This window comes from Sturnira hondurensis, unplaced genomic scaffold, assembly GCF_014824575.4.
Source record: "Sturnira hondurensis isolate 20B ecotype Veracruz unplaced genomic scaffold, ASM1482457v3 Scaffold0003874, whole genome shotgun sequence".
NCBI lineage: Eukaryota > Metazoa > Chordata > Mammalia > Chiroptera > Phyllostomidae > Sturnira > Sturnira hondurensis.
In genome coordinates, this window is record NW_028076505.1 from 738073 (window position 1) to 756493 (window position 18421).

Below are 18421 nucleotides of genomic sequence, written 5' to 3' on the forward strand. Positions count from 1 at the left end.
AAAGCCAAAGTGGGGTAGGAGTGAGGGTGGGAGGCCGGGGCAAGTGAGGCAGGGGGAAGTGGTGGTGGGAAAATGGAGACAACTGTATTTGAACAGCAATAAAAAAGATGATCAAAGAAAGTTTTTAAAAAAGGGACATAATGAAATGTGAAACCATAAATAATAAATTTAAGATGAAAAATAAAAAAAGATCAGTGGTTACAAGTGGCTCAGGAGGGAGGACGGTATGACTTAGTATACAGCACAGAGGGGCTTTAGGGCAGTGAAACTTTTCTGTATAATACTGTTCTAATAGATACGTAACATTATACCTTTGTTAAAACCCACAGAACTGCACAACAGACTGCTCCCTAAAGTAAACTATGGAACTGAGTTCATGACCACACAAAAATTGGGTTGGTTCATCAGCTGCAGCACAGGTACCACAGTAATTCAAGTCTGTGTGCAGGGAGCAAGGGAGTACATGAGAACTTGACCTACTTACTGGGTGCGCAATTTTTCTGTAAATCCTATTAACTGCTCTAAAGCATGAACTATCTTTTGAAGTCAATAAAATGATGAAATAGTCTCAGTACCTAAAAGGAGACCATTTATTGGGAGGGTTGGGGGTAAGGGATTGAGCAAAAGATTAAAAAAAAAGAAAGAACTCAGAGACATGGACAAGAGTGTGGTGACAGCAGCAGTAGGAAAGGAGGATGGGTGGAGGTGGAAGAAGGTACTAAAGGGTGAAAGAAAAAGATCAAATAAATCATTTAAATGAACAGCTCTGATGATGACAGCAGGTAACATTATTGAATATTAGGCACTGTTTTAAGCACTTTACATAAATCAATTCTCATAACACCTGAGGACATACTATTACCAATTACTTTCACAGACATGGCAGTAGTACAGAAAGTTTAACAAGGTATCAAAATGGAAGACTTTGGGTTTAAACTAGAACCCGGTATGTTCACTATTATGCTAATGCTTTGTAAAGTAGTAAAATAAATTATTCATCCATACAGAACATTTCATTCATCAAAATATTAATCATAAAACATTAATATTCTATTATTAATTTTTAAATATGCTTTACCAAAAATATTGGTTTCCCAAGAAAATCAAAATGAAGACCAGTGACTAACAGGATTACTGAAAGTCAAGGAAAGAGGTTAGATACAACAGTAAAAGCAGTAAGGGAAATATAAACTGGACGCCATCAAATGTCAAACTTTTGCGCTTCAAAAGAAACCATCAAAGTAAAAAGACAACCTGTTGACTGAGACAAAATATTTGCAAGTCATATACCCAATAAAGGACTTGTATCCAGAATATCAAAAGAACATTTACAGCAATTAAAAATAACCAAACTAAAAAAAGAGCAACAGATTTGCACAGAAATTTTTCAAAAGATATACAAATAAGAACATGAAAACATGTTCAACATTATCAGTCATTAGGGAAGTGCAAATCAAAACCTCAGTGAAATACCACTTCACACTCACTAAGATAGCTAAAATCAAGACAGACAATAACAAGTGTAAGCTAAGATGTAGAAAAACCAGAACCCTCATACAATACTGATGGAATATAAAATATGCAGCCATATAGGAAAAGAGTCTGGAAATTCCTCAATAGGTTTAAACACAGGATAAATACTAAAATGAACTGAAAACTTATGTTCAAACGAAAACCCACACATGAATGTTAGTAAGGAGCACTGTTCATTAATAGGCAAAAGCGGAAACAATACAAATGTCCCTCAGCGGATGAGTGAATAAAGAAAATGTGGTTTGTTCACATACTGGACAATGAAAAAGAATCAAGTATTCATACATGCTACACATGAATCAACCCTGAAAATATTACAGTAAGTGAAAAATGCAGTCACAAAATCACATATTATTATTCCACTGATATGCAATGTCTAGAATAGGCAAATTCATAGAAGCAGAAAGTAGATTAGTGGTTGCCAGGGGCTGGGGGGTGATGGGAATAAAGAGTATAGGGTTTCTTTTTAGAGGTGATAAAAGTATTCTGAAATTAAATAGTGGTGATAATGGCACTGTTGTGTTAATATACAAAAATTACTGGATGGTACACTAGTATAGTGAGTATCCCAAAAAAGCTGTGCATAATTTTTTTTAATTCAAAATGTGAAATTGTATCTTAATCTCTACAGAACAGTATATTGTCAGCCCTGGCCGGTGTGGCTCAGTGGATTGAGAGCCAGCCTGCAAACCAAAGGACCGCTGGTTTGATTCCCAGTCAGAGCACATGCCTGGGTTACAAGACCAGGTCCCCAGAAGGGGGTATGGGAGAAGCATCCAAACACTGATGTTCCTCTCCCTCTCTTTTTCTGTCCCTTCCACTCTCTTTAAAAATAAATAAATTCTTGCCCTGGCTGGTGTAGCTCAGTGGATTGAGCACGGGCCTGTGAAGCAAAGGGTCACCAGTTCGATTCCCAGTCAGGGCCCATGCCTGGGATGCAGGCCAGGTCCCCAATGGAGGACACATGAGAGGCAACCACACATTGGTGTTTCTCTCCCACTCTTACAACTGTCCCCTCAAATAAATAAAATTTTTGAAAATAAAATAAAATAAAATAAATTCTTAAAAATGAAAAAAAAAAAAAAAAAAGCCCTGGCTGGTATAGCTCACTGGATTGAGCACACGCCTGCAAATCATAGGATCACAGTTTGATTCCTAGTCAGGGCAATCATGCCTGGATTGCAAACCAGTTCCCAGCAGGGGACTCACAAGAGGCAACCATATATTTATATTTTTCTCCCTCTCTCCTTCCCTTCCTCTCTAAAGATAAATAAAATCTTTTAAAAAAGAATAGTATATTTTCACATAATTTCAGGGTAGAATCAAAGTAAGAAAAATTATTTAAGATTATTTTATATAGTTTAAAGTTAAAACTTACATGTCTTATAGAGCCTGAAGACTCATTTTCAGAAGATATCTCAATCCGTGCAACATTTCTTCTACCATAATTTGGATATTTGCGCCTACATGTCCTCTGCCTAGACTGTGACATCAAAACCACTGAGTCAGACTGCAATGTGAAGAAACAGGCATATGAAAATAAACACCAAAATAAGTACAATCTTCAACAAAAAGAGCATTCAAATTTCCAAAAAGATTTAAGGCAAAAAAATAAAAAATAATAACAGTTGAAAAATAAAATAGTCTTTAATAGATTTTATTTTTGCCATATGCTGTTAAATCAACCTTGGGAGTTTTACTTTTAAGATACTTGGAAGACATAGCTAAATTAGGCACATTAGATTAGTATTTTCCAAATAAAACTGTCAGTTAATTGGTTCACCATGAATGAAATAATAACCCAAGAAGTTCATCACTTTAGAAATATATATCTTAGAAGTGAAAATACGTATTATGAGGCATAAACAACCTTCAGAAATGTATCATTCTGTGTATACATACAGGTATAGAGAAATATCTGAAAATTTCCTCAAATATTAACCTTAGTTATTTCCAGGTTTTAATTTTTTGGATGATTTGTTGTCAGTACTTTAAAATTCTGCTTGAGCCCTGGCTGGTGTAGCTCAGTGGACTGAGCGCGGGCCTGTGAACCAAAGGATCACAGTTCAATTCCCAGTCAGGGCACATGCCTGGGTTGCAGGCCAGTTCCCAGCAGGGGACTCACGAGAGGCAACCATACATTGATGTTTCTCTCCTTCTCTCCTTCCCTTTCCCTCTGAAGATAAATAAATAAAATCTAAAAAAAAAAAAAAGAGAACTGTGGAGGATGTTTATTAAAAAAAAAATTCTGCTTGAATTTTGAAAATATCGTATTTTTTTTTATTGTTGCTCAAGTACAACTGTCTCCATTTCCCCCACCACTCCCACCCATAGAAAATATCATATTTTTATCAAAACAAAATAATTAAACTTTAAAATTCAGCCAAATAAAACAATATTTTTTTAAATATTTTATTTATTTATCTTTAGAGAGGAAGGGAAGGAGAGAAGGAAAGAAACATCAATGTATGGAACTGGCCTGCAACACAGGCATGTGCCCTGACTGGGAATCGAACCTCGATCGTGTGGTTCACAGGCCCAAGGAGCTCAATCCACTGAGCTACACCAGCCAGGGCAAAACAATATATTTTAAAGGTTTGAGGGACAACCTATATTCCTCAAACCCCAAAGTCATATGTGAAATCAATCAATAAGGGTATATTAGTGTCTTTTGTTTGATAGTCAGTACTGTGTACTAACATTTCAATGTATCACTGGCTGATTCCAAAATCAATTATGTTTTCATAAATTTGTCAGTACTAATTTTTGTTAAGGCAAAAACTCATGAGTTTCATAACTGGTAATATATAAAAAGAGTTGGATCACAAGGAAAAAGAACTCATGGACTCGGACAACAGTGTGGTGATTTGAGGGGTGAAGGGGTTTGATGGAGCTGGAAGAAGATATAGGAGGGATAAATGGTAAGGGAGAAAAATACAATAAAAAATAAACTATTAAAAAATAAAAATGAAATACACAAACTGTAAAAAACATTATTACTCAGAAGAACAAGCAATTTGTCAAAATACGTATTTTTTTTAAAAAATCAGTTTGAGAGCATTATATACTGAACAAGGCTATGAACAATTAGACAATAATCCCAAACACTAAAGCCCATCCTTGTGATGAATTCTGAGAAAATCCTGCAAATACACAACTATTTTTCACCAGTTTGGTAGCACTAATCTTACATACATCTTGTATATCTTCCATGAACCCAATATTAACGCTGTTCATGTAATGTTCAAGAAACTCTAAATAAAAAATTAAATACTGAGGAATAAGATTTTCTTGAGTTTCAAGGATTACCAACCATTGTAACATCTAAAAATATTTATAAATGCATGATTTGGATAAACTTCAGAAACAGACAAACTAACCAACAGTTTAGAAGTAAAACAACTGGTTACCTATGGGAGAAAGGAGAGTGTAGTGATTGGGAATAGACACAAAATGCTTTTAAAGGGCTGGTAACGTTCTAGTTCTTGACCCGAGTGGTCATTAGGCAATAATTTTCTAGAATCCGTTAGCACTATTGGGTACTAGGCTACTTTCCTTAACTATTCAAATTATTATCTTTCCTAACAGCTGTACAACCTTATGTCTACCATTTTAAATTCCAAACAGAAGGCTTTAAGCAAGATATATTATTTTACTTCAGGTGAAAATTACTAATATTCTCACTGAAAAGAAAACCATAAATTCCAGTTTTATTTCTAATTTACTCATTCTTAAGAAAAATAAAATTTAGGTTACCTTTTGTGAGAGCTGAAGGGTCTTCTTTTTTCTCCCAATTACATAAAGATTTCTTTCCTCTTCACCTTTCTCTATTCTGAAGTCTTCCAACTTCCTACAAAGTTAGTTATCCAGTTATATTAGTTACCAAACTGATGGATAAGCAGAGGATAGCAACGGGGAAAAGTAATCACTATGATTCATAAGCGATTCATTCAAAAGAATGAATGATTAATTCCCATATGATTCATTCAAAAGAAATCATAAGCTTAAAAACTTTTAAATTAATATAGGAAATACCTAAAGTTATAGCATAACTTAAGTCAAGTTGTATTTTAGGTTAGAAATTTAATGTGAATAAAAATAAAATCTCAATAGTAGCTAGGGAGGCCTGTTTTTCATATTTTACACAGAAATGGTTATTTGCATTTTGACTGGCTTGAGTAGGACCAACTCTAACAGGATCTCTCAAATTAGCTACTCAGAATGTCCCTGTAATTTTCCAAGATTGCAATGCCTTTCTCTAACGAACAGGTAGGAGCAGAATCCTCCTCCAAACAACTCAAAATGAATGTTTTATAATTTACAGAAAACCAGAGTATCAATGTTAGTACTTCTTCTAATCACCTATATTTTACTTACATGATATAAATGAGACATTGTAATGTTACTGTGACCAATTTCAATGCAAGGGACCTCCCACTATGATTATTATTTTCCTTCTCCATGATAAAGAGAATAAATGAATGTCCTCATTCTCCAATCTGAACATTATTAAAAACACACAGCTTTGTTTTTGTTCACCTTTTTAAAACCTCACCAGAAAAAGACTCAAAACTTGACCATGCTCCAAGATATAACTGGACACTCAAATGAGTACAAGCACAAATGCTATAAGGGCAAAAACTGATTTCTAAGGAAACCACCTTTTTCTCAAGCTTCATCTGCAGCCCATGTTCAAATTTCAGTGAAACATTATTCTATCCACAGGGAAATTCTAAATTAGACTCGACCCTTCAAAGTTGTCCATTTCACCACTTTTATATGTATTTAAGAAATTATATGAGGTTTCTCACTTGCAGCCAAATGAAACTCCTACCACATATCCGTTCTGACAAAACACTACATACCATTCACTCTCAATCAATAATAAAACAAAGGAACAATCTAGGCTTCAAAAGTCATCACCTGTGAGTACAATTACAAGCCTAATGAACTGCTAGCATCACTCAGCTATGAAAAGTGATATTACAGAAGATTTTAGATGGAACAGAATTTCTACCATTATTGGGTAAAGACAAACGATACGCCTGAATGATAGCCCCAAACAGAATTTCTCTACTAGGAAGCAACACAGTGTGCTCACCTTTCTGCACAAAAGGGTTATCTATCTTCTCACTTTTATCTATTACCTAAATTTTTCAGTATGGATACAAACTGCTTCTATAGGCAGAAAACAAAGTTTTCGTTTCTCTTGATCCTTATCGAATGACACTCTAATACCACATGAAGTCTGCCGTTGCTCTCCACTATACGGGCTGTTGTCCAGGGCACTGCCCACTATCTATCACTCAGCATCTCCTTCACAAACTCAGTGTATGTGCTAGAATACAGAAGTAAAAAGAACAATGCTCTTCTTCAAAAAAATTATTTTGTGGCAGACAGCTGACTCTCAAAATCCATTTTCCCTTTCTTCCTTAGAAACAATCTCAATTTTTATCTAGGCTCTTCGTTGCCCTAAATGGAAACTATTACCTAGCCTCTTCTGTAGCTTAGTGTAGCCATACGACAACATTCTAGTCAATGAGTTATAAGCAGAAATGTCATGTGGGGTCAAGGCTGCTTAAATAAAGGAATTTGTGTCCTGTCTCTCCTCTTCCTTCTTATGCTCTAAACCCCAGCATCCACATCACAAATGCTATCTTGGACTTAGAGTTGACCTTAGGATTAAAAGCCATACTCTAAGATGGAGATCCGAAACAAAGGAACTAATAAACTAGAACCATGATTCCAGCCTTAAACTACTTCCACTCTTCCTTTATGTTAAGAGAACAAATGCTTGTTCGATGTTCTAGGACTAATTCTTCACGTCTTTCACTCCTGATACCTGTTTACTTCCCATGGTTTTGACAACAAAAAGTATCTGGAAATGACACTTCCCATTCTAATAACCATACAGCTCAGACACAATTGTAAGGCTCAACTGTAGCATTCTACATAAATGATGATGATTTGCTGTATTTCTCATCTCAATTTCAGATTTTGCTTTTCACTATTTTGTTATGTACTTCAAGTACCTCAAATTCACTGTACAATTTACAAGTATTATGCAATATTATTCTAAATCACCAATCACTAAAACTCTTGCTAATAAACACATGAAGGAAACACTTTTTCAAAATTACCTTCAAAGTATTAATTATTTTGAGACACAAATATGACAAAATACTGGAAGATTTTAGATACTGATGAAAAACAGTACTTGCTGCCTCTATTTCAACAACTCAGTACCAGAAAGCACCTACTGCCCAGACTATAACTATGAAACATTATCTCCCACTAGAAGAAAATGGAGCTGCTTAAGAGAAAAGACTAATTCCAGGTCTAGATCAAGAAATTCACAAGACAAATCTAGGACACTTGGCCACACCTAACAGCAAGGACAGAATAGTACGCTACTTACAATCATTTCAAAAGGACTCAGAAGCCAATCTGAAGAGACCCAGGTCAGATAAAGGAAAATTTAAATATCAATAAGGAGTACAGAATAAGCTAAATCACAGCAGTATGATTTATACAGTGAAAAACACAAACACACACAAACTGGGTCATTACTGAAAGATAACAAAGAACAAACCTTTATTTTGAAGGCAAATACAGCAAGTAATCAAGCATCTATCCTGTCTTCTATATACAAACTATACCACTGAATTATCAAATATTAGACTTGGGAAAATTTCTTTTTTAGAAATATCCAAAGTAATAAATGAGGACTTCGTAGAGTTGAAATATCACTATTTTTATAATCCCTAATGAAATAATGAGTCTAAACAATGGGCACCAATGCCTGCTAGAATCACGAAAAATACAGATTTTAGGAGCCTTCTAACAAAATTATTGCTATTGTACAAATGAAGCCTTACAAAAGAACTAAAAACATTTATGACCTGAGACAATCTGAAACTGAAACACTAAGATACAGTTTTATTAAAAATTATTGTTTATAAAATATAATAATGGCATTATAGTTATATTTTAGGACAATCCCTCATCATTTAAAATCTATACTTACATACTTTGGACAAAATGATGTAGATGAAACAAGATTGGTTATAAAAAAATTTGCCAAAGTAAAGAGAGAACAAGTTTGACATTTTCTTGCCACAATTAAAAGACTCCAACCTATTACTAAAATATATTTATATGATTATTTGTACCACTAATGGATTAAGATATGTAAATAATCACATAGATATATTTTCAGAGATTACGAACAATACAAATAGATACCCTAAAACAAACCTAAATGTGCCTAGTGGTACCTCTGGCACAACCACCCTTCGTTTCCAGGCCTGCAGGTCACGCTCTGTAGCAATCTGACTACGGGGAGCGTTCTGGTGCATCTGACGAACACCTTCAACTTGTCCACTACGACGCAGACCAATATTTGGAGGGGACTGGATATCTAAGCTTAGTCTTCTGAAACCTAGAAAAAATTTATCAAGAAATGATTCTAAAACAAAGTTCAATCTATATGCATTTAACACGTAATAAGCATATACATTCCTTCTGAAATACAAACCAAAAATAAAAATCTACAGAAAAAAGTCTGGAAAAAAATCTTCATATGACTGAGATCAAAATGTAGACTAGAGAACAAACATTAACTACTAACCTCAATTTCCACTTTTAGCAAACTTTCTGAAAATTTTTAAAGTACAGGCATTGTCTATTACATCGTATTTGCATTCCTACAAACTTTGCCTTACTCAGAGGTGCACATTAAAAACACATCTTTTTGGAAAAATTAGCATTGAAGATAGACTCCTCAAACTGCAGTGGCTTTAAAACAAGAGCTCTAACAACATTAACTGCAACCTCAAGAGATAATCCGAGCCACTCAGGCAAGCAGCAGCCAGAGCCGAGTATTAAAAATCCACAGAACTGCCAAGTGGGGGAAATGCTGGCAGACTCAGAATTGAAGCTGGGAAAGTGGGTGACAGGGGAACGCAGACAACAGTGAGCTCTGAGCCTACGCAGAGCTGATCGCTCGGGTGAGCACTAGAAGCAAGGCAACCTCCCAGGAGGTCAAGTCATAGAACATAGAGACCCATGTGAGGGAGGAGGGAATCCTAGACAAGCGTTTGTTTTCTTAAAACACAGGGAAAAGGGCTCCTGCTACAACTGCAACAGAGAAATTAGGGGGCTATATGATTTCCTGCTGGAGGCTTTAAAATGCTACTCAAGCTATGCCAGCTCTCCTGGCCCAGGGTAAACCCACATGTGTAAAATAACTTCTGCCTTCTTCTATGCACAGCATTCTGTTTACCAATCAAATGAACCACTCTGCACCAAATTGGTTAAACTACTAAAAATGGCATTAAACATTTATATTAAGATGTACTGATGTTTAAGAAAAAATTTTTGCCGGCCTGCAAACCAAGGGATCATGGTTTGATTCCCAATCAGGACACATGCCTGGGTTGCAGGCCAGTTCCCAGCAGGAGGCGCACAAGAGGCAGCCACACATTGATATTTCTCTCCCTTTCTCCTTCCCTTCCCCTCTAAAAATTAATAAATAAAATCTTTTAAAAAATTGTTTTGAATGGAGAACTAAAAACAAATTCTAGAACTTCCCATCAAGATGGAGGCATAGGTAAACATGGCTCACCTCATCGCATAACAACATCAAAATTATAACAACCATCGTTCAGAACCATCAGAAATAAGGCCTCAGTCCTACGCCAGATGCACATCTATAAATGAGAAATAGATTCCCCCCAAGGCCAATCCCCCCAAAAGCCCAATGATCCAAACCCCACAAAGATGGGAAGCTAAAGTACAAATTGGTCCTGGTGGAACCTGAGTATTTCAATGCCATCTTCCACCAAAATTACCGTCTTTGGGGTAACCTGATTTTTACATCATTCTGTTCTTATCAGTAAAGGCAATCTGTCAGATATTTAATTCAATGTTTTACAAGACTTCTGACATGGGTAAGATCATAGATTACACAAATATTTTACTGAAAAAAAGGGCCTAGTGGTTGGTGATAAACCTGGGTAACTTATAGAATCATTTAAACCATTCTGGAATGAAAAGCCCTCATCATTCTCACTGATAATTTCCTACTAGGGACAAACTCAAAATCTAAAATAATACATAATAATATATAATAATACAGATACATGACAATATAGGATTAGGCTCTTCAAAAAACTTCAGACAATAAGAAATATATGATATAAAATAACTTATAAGGAAAAAAGAAAATATGGCCAAAAAATACTCAACTTCATTAGTGAATTTTTGAAATTTCAATTTATGATCTGCATTACCATTTGACACCCATTTACATGGCAAAAATCAAGAAACCCATCAAATATCAGAGAAATTAATCAATAGCACCCTTTATATATATCATACAACCAATTTCACTCGAAGATTAATATTTAAAAGAAAATCTTTCAAATGTAAACAAGACCCATACAGGACTATTAATATTATTTCTTCATGATTAGCAACATGTCAAAACCACTCAAAAGCCTAAGAGAATGAATAAATAAAATAAGATATAGTTATACAAGGAGTAACACACAATTGTCAAACTGAACCTGATGCGATAGTGGAGCAATCTTAAGATATAATATCACATGAAAAAAGTAAATCTCAAATGAGAATATACAATCTAATCTTTTTATAAAGTCTAAAACCAAATACTTTCCAGTAATACATATACGAATGTATTTTTAATGTACTCTAAAGAGGCAAAGAAAGAACCAAAATGAGATTTGAAATAACTGCTATCTTCGAAGAGGGAAACAGAGAAGGACCACATAAATAGATGTAGGTTATCCGCATGATTTAAAACAAATAAAAGAGAACCTTAGTAAACAACTGGTAAGAGTAGGTCATAAACAAAGGATTGACAGATTCAATTCTGAGCAGCTAGGATCCAAAACAATTAAAGACATTAAAAAAGTAACATTTCAGGCAAAAGTCACTGAATTTAAAGTGAGGTTTTAAAGAGAATCAATAGAACTTCTAGACTTAATAGCCACTGCAAATAAAAATCTGAAGACCACTTACACAGCAGATCAGATGTAAGAGATCAAGAGTAACAGCGCAGACACAGACGTGAAGAAACTGTCCAGAAGACAGCAGTGAATAATAGAGACACAGGAAATAAAGTAAACTTGGCAAATATATTCTAAAGTTTCTGTCTACAAACAAAAATTTACTACCTATAAATTAATTTGTTCAAAGTAGTTTTCTTTGAAATGAATTATTTTGCCATTACTAAATAAAAATTAATTAGAAGAGTCTACATAAAAGAAAAAGTAAATCACCGACAGAGAAGTAGAAAGACTGGCCAAAAAAAAGATACTGAAATTCACGGCCAAGTGGCCATGCAGGTATCATATGACCAATATTATCTTTGTGGCACTGTTGGGATTTAATGGCATTTGAGACATTTCTCAAAGCTTCTCTAATCTTCCACATTTATTGTTCCAAGAGAGACTTATCACTTACATGACAATTACCAGCCTCCTCCAGATTGTTTCCACTACTAATATAATTACTACTATATTCCAATATCAAGTACTTAGCCCTGAAAATTCACTTCAAGCCTTCTGTTTCACAAAACACAACCAGGCTCTACCCAATTCAGTTTTCCTTAATTCCTCACCCAAGGACATTTTTTAAATTGCTTTCAGAGAGAGAGGAAGGGAGAGAAACATCAATGAGAGAAGCACAGATTGGTTGCTGCCCAGACCTGAATGGGGATTGGTGCAGTGACGGGGATTGGCTCCTAGACTGGGAATCGTTTGCATCCAGGGGTTGCACATGCCTGTACCCAGACCAGGGATTGAACCCACAACCTAAGTATGTGCCCTGACCGGGATACAAACCCAAACCTTTCCGTTATGAGACGACACTCGAAACAACTGAGCCATATCAGCCAGGGCCCAATTAAATTCAGTTATTTTTTTCTCTCCTTGCACAACCAAGTTTAAAGACTAAGTTTTAGTAACAAAAACGCAACCAAAACAAAGAAAAGTGAACAGTATGGAAGTCCAACAACAATGAACCATTTAGCCAGACTGGTAAGAGGGGCGGAATCAGTGGCTAGCAGAGCAGATCGGGCAGGAAAAAGCCGCAGGACCCACCCAGGAGCCCAGGTGGTGGTTGGCAGATCCCAGGCATGGGGTGGCAACGGGCAGATCCAGTGAGGATGGAAGAAGTCTGGCTGACCACGGTCACACATTCGCAGGCAGATAAACCAGGCGTAGGAGCTAGCAATGAGACAGATCACACAGGCTAGGGCCCCAGTGACGGGAACTAAAGCCTAAAAGCACCAATTGGAAAAACTTTCAGGGTTGAGATGCCAGGAAAAGCTCCCAGGCTCACAGAGAGTTTGTTGGAGAGACCCACAGGGTCCTGGAGGGTACACAGGCCCACACACCCAGGAGCCGGGGAGCCAGTGAGCCGACACCAGGGGCCCCGGTTTGCTTTCGGGAAGCAGCAGAGGGGACCGAGGTGAGAGAGAGAGTAGAACAAACGCTACTGCCCCTCTCCGACCCCACCCACACACACAGCGTCATAATTCAGGGACTGGGTCACCCCACCCTGGTAAACACATAAGGCTCTGCCCCTCATATGCAACAGGCACAAACAGACCAAAACATTCTGGCTCAAAAAGTACAGCTCAAAGCCCCAGAGCCCATACTTCTAAGTGACCAAGAAATAGCCAACCTACCAGATGCACAGATCAAAACACTGGTGATCAGGATGCTCACAGAACTGGTTGATTTTAGTCACAAATTAGAAGAACATATGAAGGCTAAACTAAGTGAAATGAAGGGAAATGCACAGGAAACCAAGAGTGATGGAAAGGAAACTGGGACTCAAATCAAGGGAGTGGACCAGAAGGAAGAAAAAAAATGACCAAACAGAAAAGAATGAAGAAACAAGAATTCAAAAAAAAATGAGGAGAGGCTCAGGAACTTCCAGGACATCTATAAACGATCCAACATCCAAATTATAGGAGTACCAGAAGGGGAAGAGAAATAGCAACAAGTGGAAAACTTATTTGAACAAATAATAAAGGAGAACTTCCCAAATCTGGCAAAGGCAATAGACTTCCAGGAAGTCCAGGAAGCTCAGAGAGTCCCAAAGAAGTTGGACCCAAGAAGGAACACACCAAGGCACATCATAATTGCATTACCCACGATTCAAATGAAGGAAAGAATCCTAGAAGCAGCAAGAGATAAGCGGACAGTCACCTACAAAGGAGTTCCCATCAGACTGTCAGCGGATTTCTCAAAAGAGACCTTACTGGCAAGAAGGAGCTGGAAAGAAGTATTCCAAGTCATGAAATCCAAAGACCTACAGCCAAGATTGCTCTAACCAGCAAAGCTTTCATTTAGAATAGAAGGGCAGATAAAGTACTTCTCAGATAAGATCAAATTTGAGGTGTTCATCATCACCAAGCCCTTATTACATGAAATGTTAAAGGGACTTATCTAAGAAAAAGAAGATAAAAAATATGAACAGTGAAAGGACAGCAAACTCACAGTTATTAACAACCACACTTAAAACAAAAGCAAACCAAGAGGACAGCTAGATCAGGAGCAGAACCATAGAAATGGAGATCACGTGGAGGGTTAGCAACAGGGGAGTGGGAGGAGAAGGAGAAGGGAGAGGGTACAGAAAATAAGTAGCATAGATGGTAGGTAGAAAACAGAGGGGAGTGGCAAGAATAGTGTGGGAAATACAGAATCTAAAGAACTGTGACACATGGACATCAACTAAAGGGGGGGCATTGGGAAGGGGTGGGCAGGGTGGAGGGGAATGAAGGGGACGAATGGGACAAGTGTAGTGGCATAATAAAATATATTTTTTAAAAAATAAATAAATAAATTCAGGGTTTAAATTGTAAATGTTTAAAACAAGGAAAAGCCAGAATTTTAGTTTTCCTTTATAAAACCTTTCATAGTATTTGAAGATCAAACGTCCATTTGTTGGCATATCAACTCTACATCTAAAAAGCTATCCAAACTAATACTTACATTATAAAAAACACTACTTAGTTTTTCTTTTCCCATGTAATTGACAATGACTTCATTTACTCTTCAATTTCAATCCAGCCATATTAAGGCAAAACATATCTCACATTTTATTACCTCTTCGTGGTGTTTCTCCCTCACGGGGAAGTCCATTTGGACTAGTATCCTGACCAGCTCCCATTCTCTGATCTTGCTGCTGCTGCAACTGTCTTATCATTCCATCAAGAACACTGGATTCTGGGCTTCCTTCACCACTATCATTAGTTTGTAGGCTTATAATTTGTTCAATTACCTCTCCATCACCTGCAAATTCAATGAATGAAGATAAAATCATAATCCATATATAAACAGGAAAAAAAACTTCCAGTAGGCTACAATTAAAATTATGTTAGCAATTGTCAGAGTTCCTGGTTTTTAAAAAAAGATACCCTATATATTTGTAACAGTAAGACAAAAAAACCTTTCCTTCAGAAAATAATAAATGCCACAGAAACCTCAGTAGAGCCTTTGAAACCCCAGCAAGTGAGTACATGGAAACACATTTCAGTGAAAATTTTATTCTGCTAGTTCACACTAACCCACACCCGTCAATTATACAAAATATGCCTCATTAAAATTAAAATCTTTTTTTTAAAGATTTTATTTATTTATTTATCTTTAGAGAGGAAGGAGAGAGGGAGAGAAACATCAATGTATGGTTGCCTTTCGTGCGTCCCCTGCTGGGAGTTAGCCTGCAAGGAACCAGCCTGCAACCCAGGCATGTGCCCTGACTAGGAATCAAACCACGATCGTCTGGTTCGCAGGCCCACACTCAATCCACTGAGCTATGCCAGCCAGGGCTAAAATTAAAATCTTATTGCCAAAGGTCCCTCTCATTAGAACACAGCAACAATGCATGATTTATGAGGGAGAAAAAGCAGTGGCATTTCTTCTCCACTGTTTAAAAAAAATTTTTAAAGGGGAAGTATATCTCTTTGACCTTCAGCAAACTATGTAACTCTGGCTCTCCTCCCACTCCAAGCATCCTGAGAGAGCAGGGGCCTTTGAGGGAGGCAGCTATACATGCCTCTCCCACTCAGCGTAAGTTTCTCCCCCACCCTCTGAGATATGCTTTTAGCACAGCCAGTACCCATAATTCTTACTTCAATTACAAAATCAGGTTTTTTGAAGTGTCTTTTCTTCTTTATTTTTCAAATAATACATTTTCAGAGATATTTGATAGGTTCAAAGTAAGTGTCAAGGAGTAAAAACTGTTCGGTGGTTGTGAGGCGGGAGACAGCCCAGGGAGAACTCTGAGACTGCATGCTGCTACTGGCCAGCACCTACCATCCTGGTTGCCAGGAAACACCCTTTACCACTTAGATGGATTAAACAGTAAACTGAGGCAGGGAGGAAGAAGACATGTCATACATGCTAACTCAGCAGTCCTGAGCCTGGTCCAATAATATTGCCAGGTGTTTCAACGTCACAAGAGACACTATGTTAGCAAGAAAGAAGGGAAGTCCTAGAAATTCTACGTAGCATTTCCACTATCTGGGAGAGAAAGCCTTGAAACTGTGCTTTCATCCCAAGGCCTGGAATGCAGGAGAGGGTCCCCGGTGCCCAAAGAAGGAGCCCATAAAACAACCTTGGTTAGTTGTCTACCTCTGGTCACTCTCTGTTTTACGAGGGAGTCCCTGATGCTCACAGAAAGAGCCCATATATAACTTTGGAAAGTGCCCCAATTTTAATTAACTGCCTCCTGTCACGTATTTGTTTTACAGCAAGATGAACAAATGAGGTCTGGAGCAAGATAAGGATTTGGGCGAACAGACCAGCACACATACCTAAGTTTGGGTAGTCACATTCTCCCAGGAAAGCTAGCACCACACTTACCTGTTAATCAACATGTAACTTTTCTTCTCTCCTATCCCACCAATAAGTCTTCAGAACAAAGAATGAACTATCTCTCTCTCTCGGGCCTGGGGTAGTCTTGGCTCTTGGGCCACAGGGCCTCTGGCCCCCCAGCCTCAGGCTGCCTGGGGGCTTGCCACCCTGGTCTTTAGCCCATCTTACTTTTGCTGCCCTGCTTTGCCCTGAAACTTTGCCTTTCACCCCCACTCTACCCAGTCCTGTTCTCCTCAGGTGACTAATAAACTGATCACATGCTAACAGATTTGCTGATCTGTAATTCTTTACATGCATGAGCAAGAACTGGGTCTCTCTCGTCAACAGTTGTGGATCTGGAAATTCATCAAAACATTAACATTTTAGTGCAAAAAATTCCTTACATAGCCCTCCCACCATAAAATGCATCTTCTTTGAACATAATACATAACACAGACCAGCGCCTCACCAACTTTTAAGCAAAACTCTAACTGAAATTAGTAGTGAATTAAGCAAAAGGAATGCAAAGATTTAATTCACTTTCATATATCAGATCCAGAAACTGAAAAATGTCATTTTCTGTACCAACAAAAAAAAATACTTCCATCTTACTAAGTTAATTCCCTCATAGCTCACTGATAAGACTTCCATTTTACTGTGGAAATCAATGAGGAACTTACAAGAGCTGAATGTCATTAACTGTCAGTAGATTAACTTAGTATCACTAAATATCTTAGTATCATTAAAATTTTTTAATCTTAGTATCATTTTAAAAAGTTTTTAAAGATCTTATTTATTTATTTTTAGAGAGATGGGAAGGGAAGAAAAAGGGAGAGAAACATCAATGTGTGGTTGCCTCTCACACACCCACAACTGGGGACCTGGCCTGCAACCCAGGCATGTGCCCTGACTGGGAATAGAACCGGCGGCAACTCCTTGGTTCACAGGCCCGTGCTCAACCCACTGAGCTACACCAGACAGGGCTAAATTTTTTAAAAATTTTTATTTATTTATCTTTAGAGGGGAAGGGAAGGAGAGAGGGAGAGAAAGATCAATGTATGGTTGCCTCTTGTGAGTCCCCTGCTGGGAACTGGCCTGCAACCCAGGCATGTGCCCTGACTGGGAATCGAACTGTGGTCATGTGGTTCGCAGGCCCGCGCTCAATCCACTGAGCTACACCAGCCAGGGCTAAATTTTTTTATTACTCTCAAAAAATAAGCTAAGACGACAAGAAGTGAAGCCCCAATCTAAAACAATAGAGATTTTAATCAGAAGTGGATATACCATAAAAATCCTATGAACACATGGAACCAAAGGGAAAACAGTAGAAAAGAAGTCTAATCTTCTACCCTTCTCCCCCAAAACCCTAACTTTATATACCTTTTCTTTCACAGCACAAAACATTTAAATGTAACTTGGCAAATATCATCTGAATGGTAACTGCTTCTATTTGGCAGAATGCAATCACTATTCAAATATTAAAGTAGGTAGGGTTCAACCCATGAAGGCTTAAGTGCTACGGGAACTGCCCTTCCACTATAAACTACTATTAACGATGGCTTAAAAATAAAGGAAACGAGGGCTCTCAGACACTGGAAATCAGGCAGCACAAGGCTGTGATCCCAAGACAAGACAAACAAACGGAGTCCAGCCTTTTGATCATTCCAGGTAAAAGCCTGGAAGTAGTTTCTGGGCTGCAAAACAAAGAGAGGGTACCCAAATGGCATCCAGACATCTGAGTTGAGGAGACAGTGATTACAGCTGGGGGTGAGGGGAGTGCGGGGGACTAGACTTTGCACTGCATTGCTGAATATCAGAGTGAATACACAGAAAGCTCAAGAGATTTACAGCAAGGACCAATCAATTCTTTGATTAACTAATGATATGTGCCCTCATTTGGTAAAAAACTCCACCATGCTAGGGGAAAAACAGGAAAAAGTGGTATGTCGAAACAAACAACAAAAAAAACCCAGAGCTCTCACAGGGCTGGGAATAGT

At 37.6% G+C, this 18421-nt stretch overlaps 1 protein-coding gene across 2 annotated transcripts in view; it reads right to left on the reverse strand.

The window, feature by feature from the left end:
* Window positions 1–18421, reverse strand: part of BRWD1 (bromodomain and WD repeat domain containing 1) — a 118278-nt gene that overhangs the window by 52350 nt on the left and 47507 nt on the right. For both annotated transcript variants that reach the window (XM_037042969.1, XM_037042968.1), the window contains exons 18-21: window positions 14676–14861; window positions 8791–8974; window positions 5290–5383; window positions 2912–3043 (exon numbers count right to left, since the gene is read on the reverse strand). In XM_037042969.1, the coding sequence (XP_036898864.1) occupies window positions 2912–3043; window positions 5290–5383; window positions 8791–8974; window positions 14676–14861 (596 nt within the window). The remainder of the gene's footprint in view (window positions 1–2911; window positions 3044–5289; window positions 5384–8790; window positions 8975–14675; window positions 14862–18421) is intronic.